Raw genomic sequence first — 27,500 nt, 5'->3', positions numbered from 1 at the left:
CTGTTTTCATTATAGTCAGAGCATGTGAACACAGCTCCCAATGTTCATCAATATAATGCACTGTAACTCCGAGGTAATTAGGGTTACCCAGTGACGTCCAGTAGTCCCCGGTGAGAGCAACACAGGGTGCACGTTGTAAAGTCATCTCTTTTCTAGTCCTCTCCATTTTATACAACTCGCAAATTCTTCTTGTGATGGTGCGTCTTGAGGGAATCTCATACCTGTCGTCATTTGTTGCAATTCTGAAACAATTTCTCAAGCCGAAATCTTCCACAACACTCACTGGCCTGCAGTCCCTTGCTATCCACTTTGCTATGGCATTTGTAAGCTTCTGTTACCTTTGTTTATCAATAGGACTTCCACATGCCACATCCAACGTAGTCTGCCGAAGCCTCGCTCCACTGTTTGCTTCATTGAATGATTTGCTGGTGTCAACTGTGTCTTGCATTTAGATGATATTTCAGACTGGATGTACTCCGGTGATAAGAAAATTCAAGTCTGCAGTGGTTACAATCGGATTTGGTTTTGTTGACTGCGCTGTCTGGAAGAACTTTTAAAATGAAAATGACTGTGCAACAGTTCCGTGTTTTTCTCCATGTTTGTTTTCGATCTCACCGCCACTATACTTTCCTTTCCGGTTCCAGTGGGTGTTGCAGCCGGAAGCAACAGACTTTCACAGTAAAAGAAATAGTATGAACGGCGTTCATGCGCAATAAAATTATTGTCAGCATTAATAAACGAGTGAGTTATCGCTAAATTAACGCATCAACTTGCCCGGCCCTAGTTTTTTTTAATCACGAAACAATACCAAATAAGAAAACAAAGACTCTGAGGCAATCTTTATTGTAAAGTTGTTATTGTTTTATCTGTGTGTGACTGTCTTTCAATTTTCTCTGCAGCAATGTGGAATAGGTGCCAGTGACATCAAGAAACTGGAGGACGCAGGTTTCCACACAATCGAGGCAGTGGCCTATGCTCCAAAGAAGGAGCTGCTTAACATAAAAGGCATCAGTGAAGCCAAAGCTGATAAAATTATAGTAAGTTTCCATTTGTTAAATCATATTTTTTTCATGTTCAGTCCTAATGAGAAATTATTTCTTATTATTATTATCCTGTTATTTTCCTATCTTTAAATTTTACTTAATCAGCGAGTTGAAACTCTTTCTGATGGGGGTTCTGCCAGATTTTCCCAGCAAACAATACGTTTGGGTCTGCCAGTTCCGACTGGCATCTTCCCCCACCATTGGAGCCTACACACCACCAGGTGGTGATCAGTTGACAGCTCCCCCCTCTTTTAAGCATCAGAGTTAAAGAACATCAAAATGAATTGTCATACTGTACCCGAACAACATACTCAACCACACATTCACACCACACAATTAAGGTATTAAAATAGATAAATAAATAAATAAATACATTAGGACGAGTTAAATAAATAAAATGGGTAAAAAATAAAATAAAAAAAAAACTACAGCTGAAAAAGAGTTGAATAACAATAATGGTATTAAACAAATACCCTACGATAAATGAACTAGGGGGAACTTATAAAAATGAAAAAACAATCAGCAACTCAATGGTTCTCTGCATCAATCTGCAGGATATCTATATGAAGCAAGAAGGGCTGCCAGCTTTTGTGAAAGGCCTGGAGGGAACCTTTGAGGGAAAATCTGATCTTCTCAAGCCTCACACGTTGTAAAATTTCCTGAATCCACCATGAGTAGCTGGGGACGAGTGAGTCCACTTGAGTAGAATGAGTTTCCTCGCAAGCAGAGTAGTGAAAGAAATAATAGTTTGAGTGTTCTTGGGCCAAAGGAGTGGCGGAGGCATTCCGAAAAGGGCAGTAAGTGGGTCAGGGTTTACTGTAGTATCCAGGACCTTCCCCAATGTGTTGAAGCTAGCGTGCCAGAAGTCATTAAGTTTGAGACAAGGGGTGGGAACGATAATCGTTTTTTCGATGCATCGTTCGTTTTATTAAAACTATTCTGCATTGATTCAGAGTAATTAATAATCAATGTTTAAAGTATAAAATAAAAAAAATAATTACAAAAGATGTGCAAGCGATTACGTGCGTTTGTACGTCAGACATCTGTGCCCAGGCTTACGTGACAAGATCGCGGGACAAACAAAGCCTCACACGAGCGGCACAATCCTCGTTAAAAGCATCGGTTTGGAGACATTTCGTTTCTTAATTAAGTGTGACACGTTGATAAAAATATTTCGGGAACCCAACAAAGATGACACGTAACCACCCAGAGCTGAGTGCTGCGACCCGTCAGAGATAATAACAGCCGACTTACTCTGTCAGGTGCTCTCGCAACTCCCCCACCAAACTCCGAAAGAGTAAGAAAAATTACCAAATCCATTGCAGAGTACATTGCATCAGATTTGCGCTCCAATTGGTTGTGGAAGGAAGGGGCTTTTGCAGCCCTATTGCAGACAGTGACGCTGTATATAAAATTCCCTTTGCGCAGTAAAATAACACCAGAGCATGTAGATTACTTCTTTCCTCACACAAAAACCTAGAATATGCACACCTTCTGCAAGATTAACAGTTTAAAGTCTGTTATTTATTGTTACAAAATATGATGCTTTATATTTCGAATAATAAAGCTGTTCTGTTTGATGGAAAATTCTTAGGGCTTAATGTTAGTGTTAATTTCACCACTCACAGTAAGCTGTGGAACGAGCTCTAACTTCTATTGCTCTTAACAGAGGAAATACACAGTACAGTACTTCTACCAGCCATATCGCTACAGCACCGCGCGCCGTTTTCTTTCTTCAGTCTCGTCCTCTTTTGTTTTTGTCCGCCCAGGGACATTCTTGCTCTCTGGTTCACTTCGCCAACAGTCATTTTTCACACAATGTTCAACACTGCCCTCTGCTGTAATGCACAACATCATGTCCAACATAAACTAAATGTGAAATAAAGGTCACCAATTGAAATATCATCCATCCAGCCATTATCTAAACCGCGTTATCCTCACGAGGGTCGCGGGGGTGCTGTCTTCGGGCAGAAGGCGAGGTACACCCTGAACTGGTTGCCAGCCAATCGCAGGGCAAATTGCAATATCATTTAAAAGAAAATATACTACACCGGGTGTTACATTAGGTTAAATAAAAGCAGCGTTCATTGCTAAGATACACAGTAATGTCAATCAGACGATGCATGTTGCACTTAAAGTATTAAAATACAGGTTACACAAAATCAGATTAAGTTTAAATATGTTTTGAATTTTTTTTTTGTTCGAGAAGTTACAGACATTTGTTACAACAAAATTCGTGTTGACACACGTTAACAAGGTTGCATTGCTACTTTAATAAAAGTCAAAGAGTGAACTATAAATCCTTACTCTTCCTTGAGTTATGCAATTGTTTTTATAAAAAAAGGTACCGGTGTTTTAGATTAACTATAAAATGCAAGCCATTGTAGTGATGCATCGGAATCTAATCAAATCGTAGGAATCGGATCGAATCGTGAGGTACCCATAGATTCCCACCCCTATTTGGGACATGACCAGAACATGTGCATGTGATTGGCCGGCGAGAGGTTACATCTACTACAAGCGTCAGATCTGTCCGGAAAGATTTTTGCCAATCTTGCATTGATGAGATGGCTTCTGTGTAAGATCTTGCATTGTAGAAGTTGGTGCCTTGCACAAATTCCTGAGGAATGTACAAGATTAAGCATCCGGTCCCATTGTTTGTTAGTGATTGTGATATTAAGGTCCTGGCCCCAGACATACCTCAATTGATTAAGGGAGGTTGGATTAATGTTAAAAATTAAATAATACAATGTTGCAATTAAAGATTTTTGTGTTGCTTTGTGTATTAGGAGAGAATCCATCGCGGTTTCAGGGGGACGATTCGGGAAGTGATCGAATTGGTTTTGGACAAAATGCCAAATCTGGAAATAATGAAATAAATGGCAGCGAGGGAGCATAAATGCTTTTAAAAGGTCAGAAAACGAAGGAAATACGCCGTCAATGTAAAGGCTGTCAAGGGTCTTCACACCATAGTTTGACCAGGATTCAAAAGCTCCGTCAGAACAGGATGGGATAAACAAATGGTTCCGGTAAACCGGTGCGAGTCTAGACCCACAATGGAGACAAAATTGTCTTCTGAATTGGCTCCAAATCTTCAATGTTTCAAGTACGACAGAGTAACGTGATATTCGCTTGAATGAAAGAGGCAACTGAGAGCAGACTATTGACCATAGTTATAGTGATGAGGAGGACATTTCCATGTTGACCCAATGAGGGCAGTCATCGGGAGTGACCTCAACATTCCAAAAAAGTATTTTGTTGATATTACTAGCCCAGTAGTATCTACGGAAATCCGGTAAGGCTAGACTTAGATATTCACTTTTGTTTAAATAAATTTTATAACCAGATAGTATCTTGAATTGTTCCAAAATACCAAGAATAGCGGGAAGGGATGTATCGGGATTTGTAACAAAAAGCAAGAGGTCATCAGCGTACAAGGATAATTTGTTGGAAAGGCCAAATCGAGAAATCCCTTCAAATTTCTCCTCCCTACGAAGCCACAGGGCTAAGGGCTCAACGGCAAGCCCAAACAGGGATAGAGAAAGAGGACATCCCTGACGGGTGCCGCGAGATAGCAGAAAGGGGTCAGATTTCATGTCAATAATGTTAATACTAGCTTTAGGGGACGTATAAAGAAGTTTGATCCATGATATGAAATTTGTACCGAAGCCAAATTTTCCCAAAATAAAAAACGGGTAGCTCCACTCCACTCGGTCAAACGCCTTCTCCGCGTCCAGAGAAAGAATAATCTTGGCAGGATTGGAGTCCAAAGAGGAGCATATGATGTTCAATAACCGCCTGGTATTGTTAAAGGAGTGTCGGCCAGCGATAAAACCGGTCTGGTCCGGATTCATTAGCGTTGGGATAACCTTCTGGAGTCGAAGGGCAGGATTTTAAAATCAACATTTAAAAGGGAGATTGGTCTGTAACTGCTACATCGAAGAGGATCCATGTTTTTCTTGTGCAACAGAGTTATCAATGCTTCGGAAAATGTGCCAGGCAGCCGTCCATTCCGAAATGCAACATTAAACACCCTCACAAGAATGGGAGCTAGTACATCCGAAAACGTTTTGAAGAACTCTGCATTGAAACCATCTGGCCCAGGAGATTTAGAACTTTGCAAAGATCTGATGGCCTCCTGAACTTCAGAAGTTGTTATGAGGGATCCCAGAGTACAATAAGTATCAACATCAACTTGAGGGTATGTTAAAGAATCCAGAGGGCTGGACAAAGACCAGTTGCAGGGGGAACTCTCAGAAGAGTAAAGTGTGGAATAATAATAAGAAGAAAAAGCATCACAAATTTCCTTGGGGTCAGTTAAAATCAGACCGGTTGGGGAAGTTATTCTTGGAATGAATCGAGAGGTTTTCACCGATCTGGCCTGGTATGCCAACAACTTGCCAGGTTTGTCGCCTTGTTCAAAAAAACATTGTTTGGTTTGCAAAAGCTGGACCTCAATTTTGACAGTCGATAACAAATCATATTGAGATTGCAACTGCTGTCTCTTTTTATACAATGTAGATGAGGGGTTAGTAGCATATATAGCATCTAGAGACTGTATTTCGTCTGAAAGGTGTGTTAATTTAGAGCATTCCATCCTTTTAAAATGAGATGCAAATGAAATCACCTGCCCACGAATGTAGGCCTTGAAGGCGTCCCACTATATCACTGGTAATGTTGGGCTGGTCATTAATTTTTAAAAAACACTTCAATTTGCTCGGTAAGAAAGTCTTTAAACATGGCCTCAGAAAGCAACTGGGAATTCAATTTCCAAAATTTGTGAGAAGGTCTGCAGGAAGAAAAGTAGAAAGAAATCTATCTGGGAAAAGCTGTGGTGTACATGAGAGAAGAATGAAAATAGTCTCTCAGAAGGGAACTTTGTTCTCCAAGGGTCAGCCAATCCCAATTGTTCTGCTTGGAATTTCAAGGCAGTAGCAGACTTGCTTTGATTTGAATGTCTAGTAGACGATCTGTCAAGTGTCACATCCTGTACTAAGTTAAGAAGTGCGAAGGTGAGTTTCTTGCAAAAAGACCAGATCTCCCCCAAGGTGTTGTAGGCGTGAAAGTACCTTGCTGTCCTTGACAATATTATTCATCCCTTTGACATTCCATGAAACGAAATGTAGGCCCCTACCTCCCATCAAAATGGATTTTAAGTTGAGTTAGCCAGCTGAGCTGCAAAACAAAACAGAAATAAAAAATGAAAAATAAAAATAAGGAAATAAATAAATAAAAGGGTTAGGGGTACGTACATTCCACAACATACACACACATACACAAATATGCAACAAAACAAAACAAATAAATCCCTTGGGAAAATTACACTTTGGTATCATCCAAGATACAAAACTTCTGAGTCTTCCTTACTCCAACTCCCATTACAAAAAAGGGGAAATAAAGCACGAATCGCAATCAAACTGTAAATACGGCAAAGTGACATCTGGGCATCCTTTAAAAACTAAGATAATGTAATTTATAACAAGGTTTCTACCAAACGCCGAATGCCATAGCATTCATAGCAGAACATCTCCTTCAAACAAGAAATAAAGTAACACAAACCTTACGTCAAACAAGGAACTGCCAAATCGGATTAAGAGAACAATCTGAATTAAAAAAAATAATGTAAAAATTAAGAGTCTTCAATCTTCTGTGATAGTATTTAAAAGGCTATGTAAGATTTGGAAAAAAGAGAAATACAGGAGAGCTTTACCCACGAAAAAAACAAACAAAAAATAAATAAAAATTGAATATTAAATGTGTTAACTTCACACCACAGGGTACATGCACAAAAGCATTCTGCTTTTGTGAATTGCATTGCAATATACATAAATATGCACATATACGTAACTACACACATATTGAAATATGAAAGGCAAACAATATAACATGAAAAATAACGACAGGAAGCCCCTCGAAAAATAGGAAAAACAACATAAATTTAGCAGTCAGCAATAGTCAAGTAGAAAGCGGTGCCAATTTGTCGGAAGTTTATGAATGTGCGAGAACCTGGGGACATGGCGAATTCCGACGAGGTAAATAGTTCCATAACCAGATGACGAGTTACTAAGCCTGTTTGTTAGAAAGGTTCTCCTTAGCATCCTCCACGGATTGCAGCCGAATTCTCTCTCCGTTGTGATCAGCAGCCGGGTAGAGGAGCGAAGGTTTCAGCCCCTGTTTGTACAGCTGCTGCATCACGTCCCGATAGCCTATGACTTCAGGGGTGTAATCCTCATGTAGGTAGATGGGTTTTCCGTGGTACTTCATGTCAGATCTTCTCTTTCGAGCTTCTCGAATGACCATCTCCTTCGTTTGAAAGTTATGAAACCTGACCTTAACAGGCCTCGGTCTTTCGCCGTGTTTGGGTTTAGCTGTTAGCGATCGATGAACACGGTCCAAAATGGGAGGAGTTGGCAAGATATCTTCGCCCATGAGCTTACGCAGAAACGAGGTGTAAAAAAGTAGTCGGTTGTGGGCCCTCGATCGATTCCGGTAGCCGATAATGCTAATGTTGTTGCAACGGTTTCGCGCTTCAAGGTCAGAGGTTGTAGCTTTCAACTTAGCATTGATAGCAGTTAGCTCCGCACAGGTCGCCTCCAAAGCATCAAGACGGTCGCGCACAGTGTTCGCACCAGATTCCAGCGAAGAAATCCGCTGTCCGTGAGCGGCCAAAGTGGCTGGCACAGCGTCAAGCTTCGAGTCCAGTGCGGAGATTGTAGTTTTAAACTCCGAGGAAAGAGCGGCCTTGTGGTCTTCCAGCGGCTTGGTTAGCGCGGCCATGTCAATGCTAACGCCAGAGCTGTCTTCCATGGGTGGCGAGTCCTTCGTAGATTGTTGTTTAACTGTCCTGGAAGTCATTCCAGAGCAGGTATGTGTGTTACTTGTAACACGAACGGGTAATTCGAGTAATACTATGCAAGTAGATAGGGAGCCGGAGTAAACACGTCTACTCCTCACCCGCCATTACCGGAAGTTCCAGCTTGAATTCTTTATGTACAAACTAATCATGAAGATAAGATGATAGTACATTCAACTTGTATTAAACTTTGCAACTTAAGCCATCATTCCTGACATGTTTATTAGGGGCGTAACTGTACGCTAAATCACATTTCGGTTCGTTTTTTTGGAAACTTCAGTTCAGTATATTTTTGGTACAAAAAAATGATTTTCAAAAAAAATAATGTTTATTTTGAATAGATGACAAGTAAATGGTACATCCATCCATCCATTATCTGTACCGCTTATCCTCACAAGGGTCGCGGCGGGGCATGCTGGAGCCTATCCCAGGTGTCTTTAGGCAGTAGGCGGGGGACACCCTGAACTGGTTGTCAGCCAAACGCAGGGCACACAGAGACAAACATCCGCACTCACAATCACACCTAGGGGCAATTTAGAGAGTCCAATCAACTTACCATGCCTGTTTTTGGAATGTGGGAGGAAACCGGAGTACCCGGAGGAAACCCACGCAGGCACGGGGAGAACATGCAAACTCCACACAGGGAGGCCGGAGCCAGGATCAAACCCATGACCTCTGAACTGTGAGGCGGACGTGCTAACCAGTCGACCACCGTGCCGCCCTAAATGGTACATTTTTTAGAAAAAATGAATAAAAGCGAACATTCGGGTGATATTCTAAGAAATTACACCATCATAAAAAATACACTAACAGTAAAGATCTCTTAATTTAGTAAATTATTAAGACACTGAAATCTTTAAACACTCAGCAGCAAAAGCCTGTGACACATCTAAGTATTCAAGTTAAAGCCAAGTTGTCGTTACAGTACATATATACACTTTTTGTGATAAAAAAAAAAATACATACAATAACAGCTACGATTATTGTTAACTATATTAAAACTCTTTTTATAATGAAAACATTTTTTAAAGTCTTTATGGAATTGTATACACTTTTTAGGCATTGAAATCTTTGAATGTTCAACAGCATAACGAATTGGATTATCTTTGTTGTGGTCGGATTTGTGTGTTGATGAGTTGTGATTTTTCCGGGGTTCATGAATGCATCGTACGGCAAGCAAGTTGAGCAGCGGAGAAAGAAGAGTGCGAGCAGTTGTACTTGGATTAATAAAAACGTGATAATTAAACTACGTCTGACGGCGTGTTCCTGGAAGACGCTACAATATGATAAATCTCGCTATTTAAGTTTGATGTTTTTGCTTCCTCGTTTGAGAAACATTCACAGTCGGATGATGCCGTGCATGTTAGACGCGCAACAATGTAACAATGTCGGCACACAACTTTCGGACTTATCCATGCACCTTTCCCCATCGGCGATGGAGAACAGGAAAGCCAGAATGTTCCCAAACAGGAGACCGCAGTGTACGTGGGGATCTTCAAGCTCTGGCTCTCACTGTTGCCGCCACTCTAGTCTCCCGCACGCAGCAGTCAGCGTCCGTGTATAAGCTCGCTCTAATAAGTGGACCGAACCGAACGCAAGTGGACTGAACCGAACATGCCATACCGAAACGTATTAATACACCCGAGTGTACCGTTACACCCCTAATGTTTATAAATAAGGAAGCGACTTAAATTGATGGCGATACTCTGGCCTTAAAATTTTTTGCTGTAATTCTTAAGTGCGTTTTAAAACTTAACCTTAACTATACACTATGCAGAGTTGCACTAATACAGTGAAATTATCAAAAAGAAATACTTGTAGACATATTTCACTCTTCTTGTCTTGGTGCCCCGAAGGTAGTGAATTCAGAGGAGTAAATTGGGAAAATGCTCTGTGCTAAAGAAAACTAAAATAAACACTTGTATTGGTTTTTAATTTTGTGTTAATTTAAACTTTATCAAAAAGGTTTTGTTTTTCTTCACTAGTATGCATAATTTAAAGGTGGTAAATTGATCTACCTAATCAAAATGTGGTATGCACCTGTAACAAAAAAGAAAGACCTTTTTTTGGCACTATAACGTTGTATATTACAACAAACTTAATTATGGGTTTTATTGTTATGTGATGCCGATGAGTGGCACATATGTCACTTTTGTGTTGAGTGCTGATATTACCCAGGTCATGATTGCATCACTCAGTTCGCGAGTGAGAGCGAAAGAGAGAGAGAGAGAGAGAGAGAGGGCAAGCTTTCGCTTCCTGCTTCGATGTCCACCACGGGCATAAACACACAGAGTTTTGGTTGTTAATCAACACGAGTTTACTGAATAATGGCTGCTTGATTCATAGAAGATGCTACGCTGTGTTAGCGTACCAAATAGGACATTGTGTTACAGCGTTACATGAAATACATACCATAACGTGTGTATGCTAACTGCAGCTAGCTTCTAGACACAACTGTACCTATATCAGATATGAAATCAGGCATAAGCCTTTTTTTAAATGATCGGGCATCGTCCTGCCATGAAAGGCAGGTTTGCATTGTATTGAGTATATTTGGTGAAATGCGCCGTAACTTTCGGACTCTGTGGCCAACATGAATTAGCCCTGACACTACTTTACCCACAATGCTTCTGCTTACATCAGATAGGCTCCCGGATTACCACCACTACGCATGTGCGTTGCAGATAAGAAAACAACAAGCGGGAGAAGAGCAAGATGCGGCAATCTCGAGCGAAAAATAATGTGCCAAATAAATAAATATATAAACGACGCATCGACAATTAAACTTGTCGACGATTTTGATCTTCGATGTCGTCGTGATTAGTCGACTAATCATGGCAGCCCTAGTGTGCACTGAGGGATGCGCCTTTCAAATGTGCAAAATAACTCTCATCCAGGTAATACGTTTGTGTCACTCAATATGCAAGATGCGGTGTTTAAACACCTGTTCACACAAGTCCTCTCCTCGCGTTTTCCTCTTTAGCGACTCCATGCTCAAAAGCTCCTCAAAATCACAAAACCTTCTGTATTTTTTTTTCTGTTAACAAAAAATCTGAAAAAAAAAAAAATTAAATTATTTTTCACAATATAAAATCTGACTAATAAAACGTCAATAATTTACCAAATGAGCCAGAGGATGGAGTAAAAGATAAAGGTATAACATATAATTAATAAAGATTAAATGCAAACACTAAATTAATATTACAAACTACTGTGAAGCAAAGTTCTTTGCAATAAACAACACAAGGAACAAAGATAAATACATTGGTGTTATCTTCCTTCTTTGTGCAGTTGTTTTTCAAGTCCTCCGTGATTCTCATTTGCTCTGACATGCACTGTGTGCTGTCAGGTCTTATATAGACGGGTGTGTGCCTTTCGAGGGGTCTGAATACTTTCCATACCCATTGTACTCTGTTACTTCCTTTTGATATTTGTTTCGGCAATTGATTCTTAGTTTTGCTATACAATACAGTGATCCTCATTCATCGTGGTTGATGGAGGGGACAGAACCCTCCGCGATAAGTGAAAACCGCAAAGTAGAGTCTTGTTCTTCTTCTTGTTGTTCTTGTTGTTCTTCTTCTTGTTGTTCTTGTTGTTCTTTTTTGTTCTTCTTTTCGTTCTTCTTGTTCTTCTTCCATTTCTTGTTCTTCTTGTTCTTCTTGTTCTTCGTGTTCTTGTTCTTCGTGTTCTTGTTCTTCTTGTTCTTCGTGTTCTTGTTCTTCTTGCTCTTCTCCTTCTTGTTGTTGTTGTTCTTGTTCTTGTTCTCGTTGTTCTTGTTCTCGTTGTTCTTGTTCTCGTTGTTCTTGTTCTTCTTCTTGTTCTCGTTCTTGTTCTTGTTCTTCTTGTTGTTGTTCTTGTTTGTGTTCGTCGTCTTTTTCTTCTTTTTCTTGTTCTTGTTCTTGTTCTTCTTGTTCTTGTCCTTGTTCTTTTTCTTCTTCTAGTTCTTCTTTGCTTTGTTGCCTTCTACTTCATTTAAAAACGTAGAATAGCGTGGCCACCGGAGGGGGGAACATGCATTAACTTTATCTTTGCACAGTAACATCAATAAAGTTCTTTGGACTAAAGCAACGCGAGATTGTTGTTAAGGTAAGCTGTTTTAAGACAACCTAAGACAAAACTAACAAAACATTTTCACACTTTATTTGGTGATGTCTAAGTCGTGCCGGCCGGGAGCGCGCTGCGTTCACGACATATAAACACAGCTGTTGTACTGTACTATCCGATTTTTACAAAACCTTATTAGAGCAAACACATTATTACAAATACGGAGGAGACAGTATCCGGCTTGACTCTGACTAAATCAACGGCACATTTGAATAGTGGACGAGACTAAGGGAGAGGATGCGATGATGCGCATCCAGTCAGCTCACATATAGTACACAGTGGGAAAAGTAAATCTACTTGTGCCCTCGTTGGTCGAGCTCGCGCTGGGAACCAGTCACCGCCTTTTATGAGTGCCTGCATGTATGTACAAAGCCTCCGAGTCAACTCATATCTTTGAAACAATGCGTCTTTCTGCAATATAGCTCCCGATATGGCCGTGTTGTTTCATTTTTAATTCATGAAGGCTTCTGAAAAATCCCCGATGCACCGAGGGCGCAAACGTTGAAGCGTGAAGTAGCGAGGGATCACTGTATATGTTAACAAGGCACAAAATATTTTGACGTGAAAACAGCAATGCAAAAACGATTATTTTGAGCCTTGCACTTTCATATCCTGAGTCATTCTGCTAACTCTTAAATGTTTTTCTCTTTGCAGACTGAATCTGCCAAGCTTGTGCCTATGGGCTTTACCACTGCCACCGAGTTCCACCAGAGAAGAGCAGAAATCATCCAAATATCTACAGGATCTAAGGAATTAGACAAACTCCTACATGGTTTGTAAATATTTATCTGGCAAGTTTCATCCAAGTCTCTGAATATCCAGTGGTTCCTTGAAATTAAATCCAATCAGTGATACTGGTCTTTAAGCTTTTTTTTTTTTTTTTTACATGAAATATATTTGATGTTTATTTATATACAGTGAAACCTCACATTACAAACCTACCTGGTTCAGTGATCCAGTTTGCAACGTTCATAAATCGAAGTAATTGAAATGAATGGAAGTGAAGTTATTAATCCATTCAGCCCCCAAAACTAAGATGATGCTTATTTATTTGTTTAACCAGTATTTTAATAAAAACAAGTATGATGCAATATACAAATAAAAACACACTATTATAAAGGAATGAAATCCTTACAAACATTAGCTATTTATTTTATTTTTTGTTGTTAATATTTGTCAACTGCGACCTTTCTGTGATTGAAGGCTATATAAATTTGACCTGACTATAGCTGGGTTTACATGCAAACTTTTTTGTTTCTCTGCTCTCTGGTTACCTGTTTACATGTAACGTGATTTATTTCGATCGGCCGTTTACTTCTCCACCCTGTTAATCACATCAGCCAAGTTACAGCCGTGTGGCACATGGAGATCGATGTAAACAACACGTGATCTGTCAAGATAGAGTTCATTCATCTAATTATTTAATGTATTTTTTATTCTGGTGTAATTTCTTGTAATATCACCCGAATGGTTCGCTATTACTTATTTTTTCCAAAAAAATGTACCATTTACTTTCTACATATTTAAAAAAATAAATAAAAAACAAACAGTTTTTTGTACCGAAAATATACAGAACCGAAGTTTCCAAAAAACCGAACCGAACCGAAATGTGATTTAGCGTACCGTTACGCCCCTAATGATAACCCTATTAAAAACCCGTGGATGGAGCCATGGTGGAGTAGAGGAATTCATGTCTTTGACATGCTAGCAGTAGTTAGCCTTATCCGACACCGGCATCGCTCTCAAGGTAAAACCAAGCAAGTAAAATATGAATGGACAATGGCAATAATGAGTCCGCTAAAAAGATAAAGTAGTCCTAAGACGGTTGGTCAACGATGACACTGCAAGAGAGTATTCATTAACTTACATTGGATGAACATTGAATGAAGGCTTATATATGTCTCAACAACTGCTTTGGGGTAGACCTAATGTAAATAAGCATTTACAATGCACTGATGGAGGACAAACTGCACATTATACTACATAATGATGTACATATCGTGCAATACCCAATATTCCCCACTACTGTAATACCGAGCAATACTCAACATTCCCCACTACTGTTAGTCTAGTTTTATTTGTATCCAATGCTGTCCCTCACATTTCACTACAGCACTGCAGCACTGTGTATTTTTTTCTCTGTACTATGTACAGGCCGAAATGAGTGTTCCTCATACTTTTTATGTAGATGTAGGTTGGTGTGTATATACATGTGTATATACACATGTTACTGCATATATTTACATAGGTTTGATCCTAAATGTTTGCCGTCAATGTTATACATTGATGGCCACATTATGCCGCCGTCCCTGTGTGACTTATGTCTTTGCTGCTGTAACAATGAAAATTTCCCCACTGTGGGATCAATAAAGGCATTCTTATCTTATCTTATCTTATCTTACAAAAAAACAGTTAACTGTTATTTAAAGAAAAAGTTTAAAACAAAATCAATCATTAACAATATTAACTGATATGAAATACTTAGATTGTGACAGTTTTCAAACATTCCTCAGCCCTTCTAAGCACATTATCTTTAAAATGGCGTTTATTTAATCTTTATAGCGACCAGTTTATTTCATTCTTTCATAGTTACATTGACCTCTTTATTAAAGGTTATGTACTATGTTAAAATAAAATACCCTAAATTTATTTTTCTTCGGGTCATTATTTTCAATAGTTTAAAAAAAGAAAAAAAATTCAATCTATCGATATCAACCAATATGAAACACTTATATCGTGATATACTTTTCAGTCATATCGCCCAGCCCTACTTTAAAACAAATTCTCGAATCACAGACGACCTCTGGTAAGATGCTGCCATTTTGAAGTTTGCATACAATGACGTCACTACACATTTGTCACGATCTCGAGCATGCACATACCGGACGTACCCTGGCTATTCCGATTGAACCGTTTACATGACGGTCGTTCAGATTGACCAAAAAATATATATATCACCCCTGTGAATCCGAATGAAATGCCATTCGCATTGCCGCCTTTTTATTCCGATTGGAGTGTTTATATGGCACGTTTTCATTCTGATTGGTTATTCGGATGCTTTCTTATCGAAATACATGGCTCCATGTAAACCCGTCTTATGCTGTCTCTAGGGGTGATCGTGAGTGCAAATGGTCGGTTGTCCATGTGTGGTCTGTGATTGGCTGGCAACCAGTTCAGGATGTACCCCGCCTGCTTTCCTAGGACATCTGGTATAGGCTCCAGCATGCCCACGATTCTCGTGAGGATAAGCGGTTTGCATAATGGATGGATGGATATTACTCATTAACTTTATGTGCATACAGCAAATCCTCAATTTACAATACAATACAATACAATACAATTTTATTTATATAGCACATTTCAAAATAGCTGGAGCTGTAACAAAGCACTTTACAAACAATAAACGATAATAACAAATAATAAATAATAATAAACAATAAAAGGCCATAATACACAGTGTTGATCAATAAATTAACATAAAACACTCTATACAATGAAAAGAGACGAAAATTTCAGGTCTGATCAAAAGCCAGCCAATAGAAGTGTGTCTTCAACCGGACAGAGAGGGGGCTTGCCTAACATCCAATGGGAGGTCATTCCAAAGGGAAGGACCAGCAGTCAAAAAAGCTCGATCCCCTCTGAGGCTCCGCTTGGTCCTTGGCACCTCGAGCAGCGCCTGGTCCGCAGACCTGAGACTGCAGGAAGGTGTGTAGGAGTGCAGGAGCTCAGAGAGGTACGCCGGGACCAGGCCATTTAATGATTTATAGACAAATAAGAGAATCTTAAATCGAACCCTGAAATGCACTGGGAGCCAGTGAAGGTAGGCAAGAATTGGTGTTATATGCTCCATCTTCCAAGCTCCAGTTAGTAGGCGGGCAGCAGAATTTTGGATCAACTGGAGATGTTTGAGGGAGGACTCGCTGACTCGGAAATAAAGTGCATTGCAGTAATCTAGCCGAGATGTAACAAAGGCATGGATGACTGTTTCTAAGTGCTGATGGGAAAGGAGAAGCTTTACCTTAGCCAGCTGTCTAAGGTGAAAGTAGGTGAAAGACTTTACAACAGCGCTGATTTGCTGGTCCAATTTAAGATCACTGTTCATTTTAAAACCCAAGTTTGAGACTGTTGGATTTAGATATGAAGTCAGGGGGCCCAGAACAACAGGGTGGGATGGAGATGAGCTGCTGGGACCGAACAGCATAACTTCTGTTTTCTTTTCGTTGAAATTTAGGAAATATAGTGACATCCAATCTTTGATGTCCTCTAGGCAGGACAAAAGTTGTCTTAAGGAGGAAGCCTCTTTTTTGCTTAGCGGGATATAGATTTGACAGTCGTCCGCATAGCAGTGGAAGGAAATGCTGTGTTTTCTAAGGATGGAACGCAGGGGCAGCAAATACAGTGAGAACAGCAATGGCCCCAAAATAGAACCCTGTGGAACACCATACGATAGAGGGGCACAGCGGGACTCAGAGGAACCTAGGCTAACAGAAAAAGTCCTGCCACCCAAATAGGATCCAAACCACTCTAGAGCGCATCCATTAATGCCCACTTGGTGTTGCAGGCGAGTCAAAAGAATACTGTGGTCTACTGTATCAAAAGCTGCAGTCAAATCCAACAAAAGGAGACATACGTGGTCTCCAGTGGATTTTGGCGATTTGCCTGAATCAGACATGACAAATGGTCTCTCTTGGACCCCTTCTCCTTTCTCTGGTAATGACGCCAGCAGTCCTTTAGGATTTGATAAGAGACCTGCAGCCTGTCTTTTTTCCACCTGCGTTCTGCTCTACGGCATTCTTGTTTAGCTGTGCGAGTGTTCTCATTAAACCATGGCTCTGGTCTAATTTTTTGCCGCCTGATTTTTAATGGAGCCACGGAGTCCAAAATATTAAGGCAAGATGAATGGAACCAAGTGCTGAGCTCCTCTGTGTTTGAAGAGGGAACACAAAGCTGATCAAAGGCATCAGAGAACTGGCTAGCAGTGAGGTGGTTAAAAACCCGGGCCTTGCGCTCGCTACCATTAGCTCTGACAGCACTGGAAAACATGCACTGGCAACTTCAAAGAATGTGCCCTCAAAGCTGCTGAACGCTCTGGCGAATATACACTGTTTACATTTAAATTTGTTTTTAAAAACAGTCGCCATTCCTCCACCTCGGCCTGAAGTTCTCGGCGCATCCAAGTAAGAGCATGCAGGTGGTAATAGTTCAAGCATCGCACTGCACTCACCGGTGCCAGTCCAAGTCTCTGTCAGGCAGAGGAAATCCAAGTTGTTGGAAAGAAATAGCTCCCTCAGGATAAACTATTTGTTCGGCAACGACCGGGCGTTCAACAACGCGATCCTTGTGGGAGCATCAGCAGCAGCAGATGCGCGGGTCACCTCCGATTGGCGGGCCCGGGGAAGCTCCTTGACAAGTTGGCGATTCCCACTGCATCTGATGGCGCTTGGTAGGCGGCGGCGCAGCTGGAATCCCTTTTTAGCCTCACTAGCTTGCCACCACGTTTGCCTCGGCGCCGTTTTTCACCGCGGTGGTAGCGCTAGGAGATGGAAGGAGATGCTGCGATGTCAGCAGGCAATGTCTCTTTCCAGTTGTGCTCACACGCACCCAAACTTCCAACACCGCATCGCAAGTCGGCGACGGCTCCCGGGGCGAGACCCGATATCCCCCGTGAGCTGAGGAGGAAGAGACGGGGATCTCGTGCGGGGTTTAAACGCAGGGAAAGGAGGAGACGATACCATCCCGTCCTCCCGTCTGTTATCATGGGGAATGTTAGATCGCTCCCCAACAAGATGGACGAGCTAGCGGCGCTTACCCGGCACGAGAGGGACTTCCGGGAGGCTAGCCTGATGCTATTCACGGAGTCGTGGCTAACAACGCTAACACCGAACGCGGTCGTAGAATTGGACGGCTTCCAAATCATACGCGCGGACAGGACGCTGGAGAGTGGAAAGAGGAAAGGAGGAGGGCTGGCTGTGTTTGTGAACGATAGATGGTGTAATCCTGGGCACATCACGATTAAGGAGCAGCTTTGCAGCAGGGATATTGAGCTGCTAGCTGTTGGCATGAGGCCATTCTACATCCCGCGAGAGTTTAGTCACGTGATCGCGGTGACCGTCTACGTCCCACCAGCTGCCAGCAGCGACACAGCCTGTGATGTCTTGACTGCAGCAGTGAGCAGGCTACAAACACAGCACCCAAATGCCCTGGTACTCATCTCTGGTGACTTCAATCATGCCTCCCCCTCCTCCTCTCTGCCTTCATTCACACAGTATGTCACCTGCCACACCAGAGACAATAAAACACTGGACCTTTTCCTGCCAACACCAAGGAGGCATACACATCACTGCCCCTCCCCCCGCTGGGCAAAGCTGATCACAACCTGGTGGCTCTCCAGTCTGTGTACAAACCTCTGGTCCGCAGGCAGCCAGCTGTGACCCGCACGGTTCAGAGATGGTCTGGAGAGGCCGAGGAGGCCTTAAAGGACTGCTTCAGCACAACTGTGTGGGAAGTATTCAGCGATGCTCACGGGGAAGACATTAGTAGTCTAACGGACACTGTTACAGACTATATAAATTTCTGCATGGAGAACACCATACCCACCAGGACAGTAAGGTGTTTCTCCAACAACAAACCCTGGATCACACCAGACATAAAAGCTCTCCTGAAGGAGAAGAGGAGGGCTTTTGCGTCAGGCAACATAGAGGAGCGGAGGACTGTGCAGCGCCAGCTGAGGAGGAGGATCAGAGAGGGGAAAAGGTCCTACAGGAAGAGGATGGAGGAGCAGCTGCTGCAGAATAACGCCAGGGGAGTCTGGAGGGGCCTGAAGACCATCTCAGGCCACGGACAACCCAAGACCCGGACTGGGGGGGACCTGCAGTGGGCAAATGAGCTGAATCTCTTTTTCAATAGGTTCGATCAGATGCCTGCCTCCACTCCGTCTCTCCTGCTGCAGTCTCCACCTACTCCTCCTGCTGGGCGTGTCACCCCCTCCCCTCTTTTCTCCACAGTCTCCAGCTCCCAGCTACACCAGATAGCCACCACTCCTTCCTGTCCAGCCTTGGCCTTCACAACATCTCAGGCGAGGAACCAGCTGAAGAAGATGAAGGCGAGGAAGGCAGCGGGTCCAGATGGCATCAGCCCCCAGCTCCTCAAATCCTGCGCAGACCAGCTGTGTGGAACTGTCCAGCACATGTTCAACCTGAGCCTGAAGCTGGGCAGGGTCCCCCAGCTATGGAAAACATCCTGCCTGGTCCCGGTGCCAAAGACCCCCCACCCGAAGGAGCTCAACAGCTTCAGACCGGTGGCGCTGACGTCTCACCTGATGAAGACCTTGGAGAGACTGGTCCTTGTCCACCTGCGCCCCCTGGTGAGCTCCTCAATGGACCCACTCCAGTTCGCATACCAGCCTGGCATCAGTGTGGATGATGCCATCATCTACCTCCTCCACACTTCACTCTCCCACCTGGAGAAGGCGGGGAGCACTGTGAGGATCATGTTCTTTGATTTCTCCAGTGCTTTCAACACCATCCAGCCCACCCTACTGGGAGACAAGCTGGAGCGGGCGGGGGTGGCGCACCACCTCACCACATGGATCCAGGACTACCTCACAAACCGGCCACAGTATGTGAGGACACAGGACTGTGTGTCTGACGTGCTCCTCTGCAGCACGGGGGCCCCACAGGGAACTGTCTTGGCTCCCTTCCTGTTCACCCTCTACACCTCGGACTTCAACTACAACACCCCTACCTGTCACCTGCAGAAGTTCTCTGACGACTCTGCGATTGTCGGCCTCATCACAGGCGGAGATGATCGGGAGTACAGAGAACTTACTCAGGGTTTTGTGGACTGGTGCCAGCAGAACCGCCTCCTGATCAATGCGGGGAAATCCAAAGAAATGGTGGTGGATTTCGGTAGGCGCCAGCACTCTTCACCTGCACCAGTGAACATCCGGGGAACAGATGTTGAGAGAGTCTCAACTTACAAGTACCTGGGTGTTCATCTGATCAATAAACTGGACTGGTGCGACAACACAGACGCCCTCTATAGGAAGAGTCAGAGCAGACTCTTCCTACTCAGGAGACTGAGGTCTTTTGGGGTTCACGGGACACTCCTCAGGAACTTTTATGACTCGGTGGTTGCATCGGTCATCTTCCAGGGAGTGGTCACCTGGGCAGGCGGCGTCTCGGCCCGGGACAAGAAGCGGCTGGACAAACTGGTCAAGAGGGCCGGCTCTGTCCTGGGCTGCTCCCTGGACTCTGTGGACTCGGTGGGGGACAGGAGGATGTTGGCCAAGCTGTCATCAATGCTGGGCAACCCGGACCACCCCCTCCAGGGCACCCTAACAGCACTCCACAGCACCTTCAGTGACAGACTGTTACACCCTCGCTGTGCAAAGGAGAGATTCCGCCGTTCCTTCTCTCCTGCTGCTGTCAGACTTTAACAAGAACATTGTGTAGTCTCTACAAACTGGCGGTCATTAGTGCAATTGTGCAGTCCTGCACCTGAGCTCGTATCGTGCAATACCCAATATTCCCCACTACTGTAATACCGTGCAATACTCAACATTCCCCACTACTGTTAGTCTAGTTTTATTTTTATCCAATGCTGTTCCTTACATTTCACTACAGCACTGCAGCACTGTCACTTAGAGTATTTTTTCCTCTGTACTATGTACAGGCCGAAATGAGTGTTCCTCATATTTTTTATGTAGATGTAGGTTGGTGTGTATACACATGTGTATATACACATGTTACTGCGTATATCTACATAAGTTTGATTCTAAATGTTTGCCGTCAATGTTATACATTAATGGCCACATTATGCCGCCGCCCCTGTGTGACCTATATCTTTGCTACTGTAACAATGAAAATTTCCCCACTGTGGGATCAATAAAGGCATTCTTCTTATCTTATGATCGGGAGTACAGAGAACTTACTCAGGGTTTTGTGGACTGGTGCCAGCAGAACCGCCTCCTGATCAATGCGGGGAAATCCAAAGAAATGGTGGTGGATTTCGGTAGGCGCCAGCACTCTTCACCTGCACCAGTGAACATCCGGGGAACAGATGTTGAGAGAGTCTCAACTTACAAGTACCTGGGTGTTCATCTGAACAATAAACTGGACTGGTGCGACAACACAGACGCCCTCTATAGGAAGAGTCAGAGCAGACTCTTCCTACTCAGGAGACTGAGGTCTTTTGGGGTTCAGGGGACACTCCTCAGGAACTTTTATGACTCGGTGGTTGCATCGGTCATCTTCCAGGGAGTGGTCACCTGGGCAGGCGGCGTCTCGGCCCGGGACAAGAAGCGGCTGGACAAACTGGTCAAGAGGGCCGGCTCTGTCCTAGGCTGCTCCCTGGACTCTGTGGACTCGGTGGGGGACAGGAGGATGTTGGCCAAGCTGTCATCAATGCTGGGCAACCCGGACCACCCCCTCCAGGGCACCCTAACAGCACTCCACAGCACCTTCAGTGACAGACTGTTACACCCTCGCTGTGCAAAGGAGAGATTCCGCCGTTCCTTCTTGCCTGCTGCTGTCAGACTCTTTAACAAGAACATTGTGTAGTCTCTACAAACTGGCGGTCATTAGTGCAATTGTGCAGTCCTGCACCTGAGCTCGTATCGTGCAATACCCAATATTCCCCACTACTGTAATACCGTGCAATACTCAACATTCCCCACTACTGTTAGTCTAGTTTTATTTTTATCCAATGCTGTTCCTTACATTTCACTACAGCACTGCAGCACTGTCACTTAGAGTATTTTTTCCTCTGTACTATGTACAGGCCGAAATGAGTGTTCCTCATATTTTTTATGTAGATGTAGGTTGGTGTGTATACACATGTGTATATACACATGTTACTGCGTATATCTACATAGGTTTGATTCTAAATGTTTGCCGTCAATGTTATACATTAATGGCCACATTATGCCGCCGCCCCTATGTGACCTATATCTTTGCTACTGTAACAATGAAAATTTCCCCACTGTGGGATCAATAAAGGCATTCTTATCTTATGTTATCTTATCTTATAAAGTTTGGCGATCATACACAAGCAGAGCGTTTGTGAATGAAGCGCCGAATTGTCAAGAGGGTCGCCAAAGACACAGGCACACTTTCGGCCATCTTGACAAAAAAAAATAAAAAATCCACCATCCTGTCGGTTGCAGAATTGCTCATACATGGGGTGTTCTCGAGTTGAGTTTGGCGAAGAGCTTTGCAATGGCCCAAATTAGCGTCTTTGTTGTTACCATTCGCTGTAGCTTTATTCGTGGCTGGTTGCATTGCATTCATGTGGTAGGCTTGAACTGCTTATTTGGTAAGCAAAGGCCTTCTTACAACTAAGGCATATCACTTTGTCTTTATCAATAGTGCCGTCAGGGCATTTTTTACATTTACCATTCATCGAACCAACAACTCTCACATGCTCCTCAATGTTCATGTCTTCTTTCTGCTCCAGAACTTGCCCTCTCACCTTCAATAGGAGCCTATCAGCAGAGCTGGGCACTTGACCCTTTTTTGCCGGTCCGTCCTCTGTCCTCCATCCGCAACCTGGGTACCCTTGCGGCCTCGTGCCGCCGTCCTTATTCATAAAAATTATTGCCCTCTGACCCGTCCGTCCCCCTCCTTTTAAAGCGCTGGTCGTGTTTCTGTCAGTGAGGTGAAATGGCTCACTCCTATGGCGTTATCCATGGTATTACAAGTTGAACCAATAGAGGGCAGAATATGCATGTGCAATGTGACTACTGGGAAGCACATGAAAAGCGTTGTGCAGGCAATTAATGAAGGCGGCTCTGTAGAAGAGAATATGCAGTGACTGAATATTTATTTGCATTAGCTTTAGCAAAACTAAAGCTGACCACGTAACACGCATGAGGGACGATTAGTGGGCCGGACTATAATCCACCTCCGTACTTGCTTAGTCTGACCCTTTTTTAAAATTTGTCGCCACCCGACCCAAAAATGGGCGTCCGTCCGGAACGGAGAGGCTGACCGTTCCGGCCCCGTGACGGACTACCCAGCTCTGCCTGTCAGGTTATGCAAAACACAATGACAGACTATCAGTGTCCACTTCGGGGTGTGACACTGACCATTCTTTTTCACACCCTCAACAACTCAAGCACAAACCCCACGCATCATAATATAGAAACAGTAAAGTTAGACATTAAAAATTAGATTAACGCGATTAAAAAAAATAACGCTTTGACTGTAAAATGCAAAAAGGAAATGCCACCGATATGCAAAAAGTGCAAAATCCGTAATACACACGGCCGTACCTTCTATTGCCCAGTTCACATCACAACAGCATATATTTATGCATTCCAAATGGCCCATGAACTTTTTTAGTTTTTGCGTTGTCTTTAGAATTGTGTTCTGTATGTCCTAGGAAAACATGTTGTTCACGGTACATGTTGTTCACGGTACAGTTCATATCTATATATAAGTAAAGCTGTTACTTATTTTATATAGTTCTGGTCTTGTAATTTCCATTAGACAGGCTTCCTTTTATTGGCATTACACAAAGACACAAGAGTCAGCGACAAAGACCAGACAAAATTTGGCAACAAAATTTGATATAGCTCAGAATACATAAAAGAAACCCACAAACACAAAATTAAAACTCTAAAAAGGAAAAATAATCCAGGACGGGGAGTTGGGTCATCGTGGTAGAATGGCCACGGGGATTGATGTGTGGATCTTGGAGGGGAAATCAATGTAAAGCAGTGAATTTGTCAACAAATTTGCTCAGTTACAAGGATACCTCCCTCCCCCATAGGCTAAACTTTGGTCCACCAAGCTTGCAAAACAAGTTCCTGGGGGTGCCTCACAATTTAGTAATTGCCTCATTGACTTTTCAGATGTTTCTCCTGGGGTTGACAGCTTTCACATAACAAAAACTCTGCTTATCCTCGACACACCCCTTCCTTTTGGGTCAAATGGCCCCTCTCTGGGCCTAAGCGTAGAAAGGCCAAAGGGTCCCTATTAAAAAAATCACCTGGAGTCACTGTCCTCAGAAACCAAAGACCAAGTCCGAAATCTTGGAGTGCTTATAGCCTCAGACCTGCCTTTCAGCATCCATCCATCCATCCATTATCTATACCGCTTATCCTCACAAGGGTCGTGGGGCGTGCTGGAGCCTATCCCAGCTGTCTTTGGGCAGTAGGCGGGGGACACCCTGAATTGGTTGCCAGCCAATTGCAGGGCACACAAAGACAAACATCCGCACTCACAATCACACCTAGGGGCAATTTAGAGAGTCCAATCAACTTACCATGCATGTTTTTGGAATGTGGGAGGAAACCGGAGTACCCGGAGAAAACCCACGCAGGCACGGCGGAACATGCAAACTCCACACAGGGAGGCCGGGGCCGGGATCGAACCCACGACCTCTGAACTGTGAGGCGGACGTGCTAACCAGTCGACCACCGTGCCGCCCTGCCTTTCAGCAATCATATCAAATTCTAATTCTAATTCTGATTGGCTGTTTCCTATCCATTCACATTTTACAGCAGTAAGTACGACGACAAAACAACGTCCAGGAAGCCTCAAACACAGTCGATGGATGGGTCGATATTTTTCTGGATTCCAACACACTTTGCTGTTTTTGTTGTGGTAATAATTCAAAAATGTATTAATGTATTCCAAGTATCTTTGTTTGGTTTCCCTTGAGACACCAGCAGTTGTCCTCCTGTCATTTCAAGCAAAAGCCAGCAACACTTTGTGGCGGCATAATCCAAGTGAAACAAAAAAGGAAATGAATCACAAGAGAAAACACGACAAGCACACCTAAAGGGACGGTCACGTTTTCACTAACAAGTTCATTTTATATATTTTTTGATCAGGAAAATGAAAAAAAGTTGTCATTTTCTATTTTATCAATAAATTTGGGAGAAATTAGCAAATAAGTGACTCTATGAATAACCCCCCTTGTTATTGAGCAGAATGGCCGCGCCCCCTACCGTTCTGTTCTTGTTCGGCTGGAGTCACGCGAGGGACCGATGCCAAACTCTCCATTGGAAATCATTGTACTTTCATTGCTTATAACGTCCAAAACGGCGATCAATTGGCACCAAAATTTATGTGGACATCTCTACTAATGCCCACTTGAACATATCAAAAGGATTAACCTCTCCGTGGCTGATTCATATGAGAATGAGGAAATGTGGAAGTCAGCAGAGCTACATAGGCTGGAACCAGCGCACACTGCTTCTTTGCTTAAAAAAAAAAAAACACTGCTTCTTTGCTGATCACGGTTAGGACGGGCGAGGCATTAAACACCAGTCAGGATATTTACAGAGACTGAAGTGGAAATGAGACGTGCACATTTATTTGGATGAGGAGTACCCCACATTTTCGGCTTACAACGCGCAGTTCAATTTGGAAGGTAACAGCCGAAATGGCACGTTCCAATGCGGGCACACTCGGCTGTGCAGTCAGCCTCGCTGGAACTTCGTTCGCTGTTTGATGAGGGTTTTTGCCACTTTCAAGCCGCTTCACTTGGGTAGAAGGGGGCTGCAAGCACAAAGCAGAGAAACCGCGTGCGACTGCTTGCGAGGCGAAATGAATACACAGGCTCATCTTCACCTCCACACGCTGGGCGGACAGAAAGGAGCTAATGTTGTTGTGCTAATGCCTTTTGTTTTAATGGCCTGAAGCTAGTTGTTGCTAAACTTCCGCTGTCCCAATCCTACCTTTAACCAGGGAGGGAAGCGGGGGGCTCCAATCTGCCTGCTGCTGCTGCAAGCCGCGTCCCTCTCTCCCTCCTGAGACACGAGTTTAGCGTCGCAGAAATATAACCAGTCAGGGTTCGTGTGCGCATTCATGCTCTTGTCCGCTTCAGCTTGTGAAAGTGGAGGAGCAATCACCACGGTATTTTTGATTTTGTGGAGGTGATCATGATGAGATCCCATTTTATGTCAATAAATCCAAACTATTGGGCAGAACACTTCTATAGTTTCACAGTTTGAAGTGGACAAGAGTAGTAATGTGCATTTGCATTTGGTAGGGATCGGTCACCGTTTTAGACAACAGAACTGACAAAGCGAGCAATATTACCAAGCATGCCTTCCTCGCGTGACATAAACCGCTGAGACCGAAAACATAACATAAGCCACGCCCCTTTATGGGGCGTGGAAATTTGTCGTAAACCTAATTACAAAAAAGACCTTAAATCACTACAGAGTCTTTTGTAGCATTTTAGTACTAATGTCGTTTTTACATGCAAACCTATTATATAAGTGCCAATGTTAAGCTCACCCAAGTGTCCCTTCAACAGCCGTCAGCCAGCAAGTTAGACCCGTGGCTCGGTTACGTCATAAGCACTGCCCCTCGATTTCGCAGAGAAGACGCCAAAACCCGGAGGTGTTTCAAAACGAAACACTAAATCCATTAAATACTCGGTTAATGTGAATCAATTTGAAAGATCCGTCATTGCGAGATGGATACTTTGTTTAATACAACATATTAAAATGAGTAAAAATTGTCCCATACGCTTTAAACACAAGACATTATTAGTTTTTCCATAATTGCCTTGTCTTCGGAGCATAGTCATTACAGATTACAATAAATTAAAGAATTGTGACACCGCTTTTTTTTCTCTCCTGGAGGTGGGATCGAGACTGGTTCCATCACAGAGATGTTTGGGGAGTTTCGAACAGGGAAGACCCAGCTGTGCCATACGCTTGCTGTCACGTGTCAGGTACCATTTGTTACCAATATACCAATTGTTACCAATTGTTCAAATATCAAATATTACAGATATTTACACCATGCTGTGACACTTGAACTTCAACTCAAGTCCTTTCATATCTTTTGTCCATGTATGAACAACTTGATTTGAGTCCATCCCTCCATCAATATTCTGTTCCACTTATTCACACTGAGGTCGCAGGTGAGCTGGAGCCCATCCCCATTAACTTTGGGCTGCTTGCCAGCATGTTGCAGGGCACATATAGACAAATAAGCATTCACACCCACAAGCAACGTTAAAAATAACTTCACACATGAACACTGGAGTAGAGATTCAAACAGAACCATAGACCTTATGAGGCAGATGTTACCACTTTGCTACTCTGCTGCCCTGACTTTGAGGTGTGTTAAACAGAGTTTGTAGTGGTAAATTTGCAAGCAAGATTTCAATGTAGCCTCACTTGAGTAACCCCTCTGCCTCTCCACTCTACTGCCACACCACTCAATAATGTGTATTACTTGCTTATTCACAGGGAAATCATATTCAAATCCAACAAAATGTTCATCCTTGTTTGCAGTGCTAACAAACTAAGCTAGCATTAGCACTGCCAACATTAGTCACGGCAGCTATGGTGGTAGCGTAACCTAAATGTAATGGTGTGTTATGCTAATGGGAGACATTTACCGGTATATTACTTTTCTGTATGCATATGTATATATATGCATATGTATATATGTCTGTGTGTGTGTGTGTGTATATATATGTGTATATGTCTATATATATGTATATGTCTATATATATGTATATATGTCTAT

General features: G+C 43.1%; 1 protein-coding gene across 4 annotated transcripts in view; it reads left to right on the top strand.

The window, feature by feature from the left end:
• rad51 (RAD51 recombinase) overlaps positions 1 to 27,500 on the top strand; it is a 135,126-nt gene that overhangs the window by 22,038 nt on the left and 85,588 nt on the right. For 3 of the 4 annotated variants that reach the window (XM_086018236.1, XM_086018235.1, XM_086018234.1), the window contains exons 3-5: positions 900 to 1,037; positions 12,655 to 12,773; positions 26,601 to 26,694. In XM_086018236.1, coding sequence (XP_085874362.1) covers positions 900 to 1,037; positions 12,655 to 12,773; positions 26,601 to 26,694 — 351 coding nt within the window. The remainder of the gene's footprint in view (positions 1 to 899; positions 1,038 to 12,654; positions 12,774 to 26,600; positions 26,695 to 27,500) is intronic. The other variant, XM_086018233.1, reaches the window with a different exon arrangement.

The sequence above is a fragment of the Filicampus tigris genome, chromosome 20, assembly GCF_054856515.1.
Source record: "Filicampus tigris isolate MCC_2025a chromosome 20, RoL_Ftig_1.0, whole genome shotgun sequence".
Taxonomy (NCBI): Eukaryota; Metazoa; Chordata; class Actinopteri; order Syngnathiformes; family Syngnathidae; genus Filicampus; species Filicampus tigris.
This window is presented reverse-complemented; position numbering and strand designations above follow the sequence as displayed.